Raw genomic sequence first — 9,867 nt, forward strand, 5'->3', positions numbered from 1 at the left:
GGAGCTGGCGCCACCACTGGCGCTGCTACTACTGTCAACTGAGGGCAATTAGCCTTTTTATGGCTTCGCTGGTTGCAGTGGAAACACAGCAACTCCGATGTCTGAAAAGTGGGCGCAGGGGAGGTACAATACTTGCTGAAGTGCCCCATCTTGCCGCACCTGTAGCAGCCCGATGATCCCATCTTACAAACCGCCTCCTGAGACTTGCCGCACTTTCCGCAGCGGCCCCAACCCTGCTGGCCCCTCGACCTAGAGTCGGATCCCTTGAGCTTCTCCCCGAAGCTCCAAACACATGCCCCTCCTCCGCCTTCCTCTTCCTGATGTGCTCTAAGTCAGTCTCCCTCTCCCTCACCCTTGCAATCATGGAATCCAGGGTCGGGCATGCTGAGAAGCTGACATGCTCCCGGATGTCAGCTCTCAACATGTCATGGTAGCGGGTCCTCCGCATCGCCTTGTCCCCCGCATACTGGGGCACCAACAATGCCCTCTCCCGGAATTTAGCGGTGATCTCTGCCACTGACTCAGTCGTCTGCCTCATGTCAAGAAACTCCCTGGGCAGCTGCTGAAGTTCCACAGCCGGCGCAAACTCCACCCTAAACCTGGTAACAAAGTCAGACCAGGTCATAGCCTCAATGGCTGTGGCTCCTAAGGAATCACCAACTGACTCCCACCAGTCTCTAGCTCTGTCCCTCAAACATCCCACAGCATAACGAACCTTCGACCCCTCAGGGCAGAAGCTCGTCAGTTGTGCAAACTCCATGTCTGTAATCCATCGCCTGGCAGCAATGGGGTCCTTCGCCCCATGGAAATCCGGCGCACCACTGCCCCTGAAGTCCTTGAAGGACAGTGTGTGTGATCCTGACCGGCTGAGTGTCATGTTGCTCCTGAACTCCCTGAGGTGATCCTCCACCAGCTCTATGATCCCTTCCTTGATCGACCCGAAAATCACCGGGGTCGACTTAAGGATGCCTCTCGTGATCTCGGACGCGATGAATTCGCGTAGTCCCTCATCCACAGGCTCGGATCCTGCACCCGAGCCTGATCCTGAACCGGATCCTGACCTTGAACCTCCCCCTCCATGACGTGTGATCATCACCATTTTGAAACGGAACACATAATCGTCAGAATCATACATAAATCTCGGGATGTCTCATACACTCTACAGTTTCCTGATTCCATCTTAGCCCTCCTTGACTCGAGTACGGATCCTCTGCTTTCAGTAGTACGGGACCATACTACCTTCCACATCTATCCGTACTTTCCTTAAGGATTGCTTCAACTTCACCAAGTCCCTTCTACTACTGCTGCACTCTTTCCTAATCCCATCCTAGGCTTACCCTAGGGTGACTCTCCTACCCACCCTCCGCCATCTGCTACGTGAGAAGTCCCTGCTACCTTCACCCAACTAACTTGAGAATACCATCATATATCGCTAAGACAAGTTAATTCTTCGAATGAGAGGTTCTGCCCTACAACGGTTGGACTCCAACAAGAGCTACGAAATAGGGCTAAACCTAACCTTCTGAAATTATTTAATCCTCACAATATGTAATGTAATGTATTCATTTATTAGTTAGGTAAAGATAACTAGAACTCCTATTAGCACAAAGCAAGCAGCATTCGGGTGTTAAGTAATCCAATCAAACATACTCTATCCAAGCTATCATATATCTGGCTAATCAGTATTATCTTGCAACTCAATAAACACATATAGCAGGCATATCAGGCATCTTCCTAGATCCTTAGCCCTAATCTAGCATACAGTCCTCATAATCATATCATATCATAACATAACATGTATGGGTAAATTGTGGAAAACTTACTTGAGCTCGGCCGGTCGCGCACATCACACACCTTGTTCTTTCTCGAAACTTTCTTACTTTAACTTTTTAGAAAACATTTTCTTGTGAAAATATTTCAAACCCTCGGTCTGAGTCCAGGCACCCCCGAAGGTGTGTCCGAATCCCTCAAACCCAGGCTCTGATACCAACTTGTAACGTCCTAAATTTCAGGATAAAAAATTTCATTTTTGATATAACAATTTAGAAAACATTTGTAAGAAAACATCATTAAGTCACGTCATTTCATAGAATCATAATCTCATGTCTTAAAGTCATATTATAAAAAATAGTAGCAATGTCAGAGTACAATCCCAAGAAATCTCATAGTGCGGAATCATGCGTGTGTGTAATGTGCGGCTACCGCGCCGACTCTTTCCCCTTCGCTGAAGAGGTACTTGAAAAAAAACTAAAAACTGTAAGCATGAAGCTTAGTGAGTTCCCCCATCATACCACATACCATTCAATCATATAGCATACATACTGCCAGACATATCTGGGTGCCTGACCTACCCCTTCGGTCCTCTCGACCGATGACCTTGCCTAGCATATTTGGGTGTTGGCCTACCCCTTCGGTCCTCTCGACCGGTCTCGGGGGATTATCTCACCCCTTACTACTACCACATATTATCATATAATCATAATCTGTCTAGCATGACTGGGTACTAAACTACCCCCTTCGGCCCTATGGACCGGTAACTTGGGGACTATCTCCCCTTACTGCTACAATCACATAACATCATAACATGCTAACACATAAACATATCAAGTAACAGCAAACACAGACAATTATCGCAAAGACAACTGTCTAACATACACTCCTACCAGTGGGCCGACATTGTGGTCGTAGGCCCACCGCTACTGAAAGGTAACTCACCTCGTGATGGTGTGTGTCTAATCTCATGGAAAGTAGTCTCTAACAGTTGCTCCGATGAGTCCCGGCTATCATGGTCATATTAACACTAAATCAGAATCTATAACATTACTTGGGGTAAAATGACCATTTTACCCCTTGATCCAATCTGAGAACATACATAAGACCCCACCCTAGCGCATTAAATCCAACGCACCCATGACCCATCAAGACTCCCTAAAGGTCCACTAATGGCCCAATTTTCCAAATTAGGCCCAACCTTTCAAATGGGCCTTTTCACAATTTCTAATAAGTCTTTAGCCCAAAACAAAATAATCCCAAATGGCTCAATATGGCCCAAGGGCCCGACACTTTTAATTCCAGATTCCCAGGTCCAAGATTATGCTTTACAGTGGGCTATAAGGCCCAAAAGTCCAGGCCCAACCCTGTAAGGCCCAAAAGCCCAAATGAATCCACTCTGCATGCGTACGCGCGGCGTACCTGGCACATACGCCCGACGTACGCTGGCCTTGACCACATACGGGAAGTTGACCCAGTACGCGCGGCGTACCAGGGAGTACGCCCAGCGTACTGGCCAGCTTCCTTGGGACTTCATCCATGACTTAATCTATTAAGCCTTTACATCCAAAATATAGATCCAGGTCCTTTGAGAGCTCCTAAACCATAAAGTCACGAACTTTATGTGTTTGCATGCATGGTTGGGGGTCAAACATGCTTTTGGGTCCTTTAACAAGCTTTAATACCCACTAATACTTGCATGGTTCTGGCTTAACCACCAAGGTCCGATTTTTATGACACTTAGTGACTCTAAGAGTCCAAAAGGACATCTATTATGGTCTGAAATCATTAAGATGCAAGAAGCCTCAACAATGGAGCCCAAAAGTAACCTTAAGCACCCTAAAATCAAATCTAAGCTTGTAATGATCAAGTTTGAAGCTTGATACCTCAAATGAGTCAGAAATGGTGCTAGTCTCATGGATCTACAAGTTACCCTCTGAATCCTTGCTCCTTCTTCAACCTCTTTTTCTTCTAAAACACCAAAATCACACAAAGAAGTTCTCAAATGGCAAGGGTACACAAAAGTAGGCTAGGGTTTTCGAGATGGCTGTATAAGGGTGTTAGGGAGGCTGGTCCAAGCCATAATGTCCTTTATATATGGATAAAACCCTAAAAGTTAGGGTTTTCAGAACCTGCGTGCGTACGCTGTGCGTACCCTTTGGTACGTTGGGCGTACGTGCTTGGCTTCCGCGTTCTAGTTCCTTGATTACGTTGGGCGTACATGGGAAGGTACACCTCGCGTACGTACCTCATCAGCCCAAACACAAACACCCAAAGTCCCAAGTCCAAACCTTGTAAAGCTATCATCCTTAAATAAATACAAGATTAGTACCTTATAAATCTCGGGCGTTATAGAGTTTAAGTCAAACTTTCAATCGATACAATCATCTTTTAAGCAGAATGACGAAACATGGCATTGGACGTGAGTTAAGCGAACAAAAAGTCATGTTTATGAATGGACTTCGATCAGAGTGGAAGGCTGTGGTGTCTATAGTTAAGGCACATGAGCAGTTCAAGAACTATACACTGGCCAAGCTTGTTAGTATCTTGAAGTCACATGAAGATGAAGTGACTAAAGAAGTGAAAGTAGTCTCTGGAATGGGATTATTGGCCCTTGTCAAGAAAGGGTAAGAAGGTAGCTGAAGAGGATGATTCAGATTTTGAGCTCTCTGATTGTGAACTCTCTATAGAAGAGTTTGCAATGATGGTGTAGAATCCAAAGAGGTTCGCAAAGAAGAACTTCAACCGGAACAAGAACCGAAACTGGCAGGGCAGTTATAGCTCTGAAAAGGTAAAAGAGGAAAATGCAAGCGGTTTGTAGAAGGATGAAGACAAGAAAGAGAAGAAGCTCATGGGTGACTCCGACTATGATTGCAACTATTGTCATGGCAAAAATCATTTAGCAAAGGAGTGTATGCTGCGAAGATTGAACGAGAAGGAAGAGGGAGAAGATGATGAAGCTTACCATATGCGAAAGCTTGAAGAAATCAAGAAGAAAAAGAATGCAGATAACACTATGCATGCTTTAATTGTGCAAGAAAAAGAATCCGATGATGAATTTGGCAGGGTGGAAGTCTGGTCCACAGATTCTGAAAACGAGGAGGTTTGCAGGCCTACTCATGGGAAAAGCTTCGTTGCGAAAGAGGAGTATTCACACTCTGGAGGAAGATGCTTTGTGGTGACGAATGATGTGTCACAGATGCGAGGATATGCCACTGATAGTGGACATGGGAGTGATAGCTGCTTTGCTGCAAAATCAGTGTTTGAACAAATCAGCAAATGTGATCAAATGATTAATAAGGTACACTCTATTCTTGAATCACTCAATGTTCCTGTGTCTCGATACGAAACTGACTTAAATGAATTAAAATTCACATTTTCAAGTATAAGTAATAGTTTAAAACAAACTCGCTTTACGAATTCTAATCTAACTGATCAAATCAGCAGGATCTTATCAAAGAGTGAGGAGAGACGTATTTGGATAGAGAAGATTGAGTCCGACTTAGCTAAATCTAGGGATGAGTTAATTAATATGCAACGAGACAATTTAATGCTTTTGAAACAACGCAACATTTTTTGTTTAATTGCGAAAAGGCTTTATTTTAACATTACTCAGTTGCATCTAGATTGTGAGATTGGTAAGAACATTCACAAAATGATTTTACCATTCCTTGAGTTAAAGGAAGACGAAATCGACGATGATTGTTACAAGTGCGAATCAATAGTTTCGTCTGATGAAACTTCAGAGGCTTATAGGATAGGTCTGGACAAAATTGAATCACACATTCAGTCCAAAGACAATAAGAACATGTTAACGCAACTTTTGGACGAAAATGACAAAAGACAAATTAAATATGATATTATACTAAAGTTCGACTCATTGAGTACCAAGTTAAGTTTAGATAATAAGCTTAATGCCGAAAATACATCTGAATTTGATGAGGACTGTGATATGAGTGAAATTTCAATAGAGGATGAGGTTGACTGTTCTGAGTTCATTAAAAATGAACATGTCCCTGCGAAAGTCTTAATATCTAAGGATTCAGTAGAGTTCGCACGAATTTCTAAAACTAAACCTGAAGTTTTAAAAGCGAAAGCGACTGTTTTTCCTAAAATCCAAACTGTCCCCAACCAAGTTTTTACAACAAAAGGACTTGACCAAAACCAAACCATTGAATTAACGTCCTTAATTGAAAAAGACAATGAAGATGGGTGTGATATGTACTTTTGGTCAGCTCCTATCGATAACGCTGATGAAACAGTCGGTCTCTCTGAAAGGACGACATCGAGGGTAAAAGGAAGATATGTAGAAGAACCTTTAAACAAGGTCAACTCCAGCTACGAGAAAGGATGTCCCAGTGGAACTAAGAATGTTCCTAGCGACACATCTTCAGTGCAAAACGAAACTCTAGCAAGAACACGAAGAGCGAAAGCTCAGAACAGTTCGCAGCACAGAAACGTCAAAGGAACGTCAGATACAACAAAAATCTTAGGGAAAGAAAATAGTTCTGGCAATCCATAAATGCCAACTTTGTTCGCATTGAGAAATCACTTAATCAAAATGCAAAAGTAGTTACCAAAAGCGAATCCAAGGAATTTTTCGCAAAATCAGTCTCGCATTCCATAGAATTCTAAATACAAGTTTTTCAAAAACCTATTCTATCAAAGCCAAAAAGCGTTGTGGATAATCCAAAACCTCACAACTCACAAACTAAAAACGCTTCGCATTCGAACAAGACATCGAAAGAAGTTAAAGGAAAAGGGAAGCAAGTTTTGGATCATCATGTTCAACTCAAGAAGTCCAAAATTAACACAAAGAAAAGTGAAAAACGGTTTGTGAAAAGAGAAATAAAAAATCCATCATCTTCAAAAGATACTAACCTAAAAGACAAAAGGATTAAAGTTTTCAAAATCACAAAGAAAGATAACACCACCTTAATAAAACGAACTTATATGGTTGATCTTTCAATTACTTTTCCTCTCTCTGTAAATGGCTCACGTGGACCCAAACAACTTGGGGTTCCTAAATCTGCTTAATTTTTTGCAGGTAATTCGTGACGAACTGTTTGACACTGAATGGTATATCGACAGTGGTTGTTCGCGTCACATGACAGGTAGGAAGGAGGAACTACGAGAGTATAGGGAACTGAAGAACGGTGGACGGGTGAAGTATGGGAATAACTCTTTTGGAGAAATAAACGGTTACGGGATGATAACAAATGGCGAATTTTCCATTCGTAAGGTTGACTATGTCGAGGGTTTACAACATAACTAAGACTGTTCTTCTAAAGTCTGAACGTAAGGGCGAGATGTAACCATTGAATTTAAATCCAATATGAGGGAAGCCAGCCATCTGCCTTCTAATGAAAGCTCAAACAGACGATAGTTGGCTATGGCATAGAAGACTTTCACACCTTAACTTCAAAGATATCAACAAGCTCGTTCTTGGTGATCATGTACGAGGGATTCCTCTTCTAAAGTACGACAAGGATCATCTTCGCGCTGCATGCAAAATGGGAAAACAAAGCAGGAAAAGTCATCCAACGGTGGTGAATACAAAAGTCATTGAGCCACTCGAACTATCGCACATCGATCTTTGTGGTCTGTCTGCGATCGAAAGTATTGATGGTAATAAATACATTCTCGTTATTGTGGATGATTTTTCTCGTTTCACTTTTCTTAAGAAGAAATTTGAAGCCACCCCAAAGCTCCAAGACTTCGTAAAGCAGATTGAACTACAATTGCGAAAGCTGGTTCGCAACATTCGCAGTGACAATGGGTTGGAATTCAAAAACCAAGTGTTTGAAGAGTTTCTGACCAAGAAAGGAGTTACACATATCTTTTCAGCTCCTTACACTCCACAACAGAACGGGGTCGTTGAAAGGCGAAACCGATTGTGCGAGGCTGCGAGAACCATGCTCTCATTTGCGAATCTGCCACTTTACTTTTGGGCAAATGCGATAGGAACTGACTGCTATACTCAAAACCGTTCTTTTCTCAATAAACGATTCTCTGTCGCTCCCTATGAAATATTAAACAAACTAAAACCTAACGTAAAGTTTTTCCATGTTTTTGGTTCCACATGCTTCATCTTTAATTCTAAAGAACAGAGGAGCAAATTCGATATGAAAGCTGACGAGGGTATATTCTTGGGATATTCGCTAACCTCTAAGGCATATAGGGTTCTCAACAAACGTTCAGAACGAATAGAAGAAACCTATTATGTAACGTTCTACTACAACTACTTAAAGAGGATTCATGCGAACGACAGTCAATCAAAAGAGATTTTTCCTACACCAAGCCCAGCTACGATTCCATTAGCCAATCTCTACGAAGAATTCATGCTTCTATTCGATGAACCTGTAAAAGCTATATCTTCCGAATCCAAAGCAGTTGACAACAAGATTGATGAATTGAAGAATATTATTGACGACGCTGCACATGATATGCACAAAGAGCAACCAAGTGCGAATGATCCAAAAGACAAGAATGTTGCAGTTCAGGGGGAGTGTTCTGAATCAACTACTCATGCAACCTTTCAGGGGGAGCACCCAACTCCAACAAATACCCACGAAAATCTACTCCAGGCGGAGAATCCGACAGTTGAAGAAGAGATATACTCGTCATTCGAGGGGGAGAAAGATGAAACGAATGATGATTCAGATGTACAGTCAGAATTTGAGGACATAAATGCTGAATTGGATCCAACTTATGATCCTAATTATCCTCCTCTGGCTAAATGGACAAAACATCATCCACAAACGCAAGTAATAGGTGAATCGTCTTCAGGAGTTCTTACAAGAGCACAAAAAAAAGCGAAACGAACAACTTTATTCTCCAAAGTAGAATATTGTATGTTTAATTCGTTCATCTCCAAAGTTGAACCCAAAAATGTTCAGATAGCTCTGGATCATAAGGATTGGGTACATGCGATGCGGGAGGAGCTCAATGAATTTGAACTAAACAAAGTCTGGAGGCTAATTCCTACACCAAAGGATGCATCTGTTGTAGGGTTGAAGTGGGTGTTTCGCAACAAGCTTGATAAAGAAGGAAACGTGATACGAAACAAAGCACGATTGGTTGTAAAAGGGTATTGTCAAGAAGAAGGCATCGATTACGAAGAGACTTTCGCACCTGTTGCTAGGCTAGAATTTGTTCGCATCTTTTTGGATTATGCGGCACATAAGAATTTTCAGGTATACTAGATGGATGTCAAATGTGCATTCTTGAACGAGGAACTTGAAGAGACAGTGTATGTGGAGCAACCACCTGGCTTCATAAACGAGAAGTATTCTAATCACTGTTACATTCTTGACAAAGTAGTTTATGGTCTGAAACAAGCTCCAAGGGCCTGGTACGAAACTCTTACTCGTTTCTTAAAAATGTCTAAATTTAAACAAGGTTCGGTTGACGCGACCTTCTTTCGCCTTTATATGAAAGAGGGTGACCACTTAATGATCGTCCAAATCTACGTTGATGACATTATCTTCAGATCAACAAATCCCAGCTTAACAGCTGAATTCCAAAAGCTAATGGAAACGAAATTTGAGATGAGCTCAATGGGTCCAATTAACTTTTTCCTTGGGGTAAACATAAGACAGAGCCAGGAAGGTATATTTATTAATCAGGAGGCATACACGAAGACCCTGCTTGCTAAGTTTGGAATGGTGGGAGACTCAAAAACGAAGGTTCCAATGGCACTCGGAATGAAACCAACACCATCTTTAGAAAAACCAGTTGCTGATATGACCCTTTATTGTCAGATGATAGGATCACTAATGTATCTAACAGCTAGTCGACCAGAATTATGTTTTCCGTTTGTTATTGTGCTAGGTTTCAAGCGAATCCTCAAGAACCCCACATGGTTGCTGTCAAGAACATTTTCAGGTACTTAAAACGAACATCTTCACTTGGTATATGGTACCCACCAAACTCAGGTTTCTTCGTATAAGCGTTTTCGGATGCTGATCTTGGAGGATGCGGTTTGGATAGAAAAAGTACAACAGGAGGATGTCAATTCTTGGATGGCAAACTCGTAAGTTGGCAATCGAAAAAGAAAACTTGCTTATCCCTCTCAGTTGCTGAAGCAGAGTACAT

At 42.2% G+C, this 9,867-nt stretch overlaps 1 protein-coding gene across 1 annotated transcript; it reads left to right on the forward strand.

Moving 5' to 3' along the window:
- Nucleotides 1–7,283: 7,283 nt before the first annotated feature.
- LOC145131390 (uncharacterized) lies at nt 7,284–8,975 on the forward strand. The gene is made up of 2 exons (XM_079066080.1): nt 7,284–7,523; nt 8,022–8,975. The coding sequence occupies exons 1-2, from the start codon at nt 7,284–7,286 to the stop codon at nt 8,973–8,975; spliced, it is 1,194 nt and encodes a 397-aa protein (XP_078922206.1).
- The last annotated feature ends 892 nt before the right edge of the window (nt 8,976–9,867 follow it).

Source organism: Lactuca virosa, chromosome 8 (genome assembly GCF_052849685.1).
Source record: "Lactuca virosa cultivar CGN04683 chromosome 8, Lactuca_virosa_CGN04683_v6, whole genome shotgun sequence".
Taxonomy (NCBI): Eukaryota; Viridiplantae; Streptophyta; class Magnoliopsida; order Asterales; family Asteraceae; genus Lactuca; species Lactuca virosa.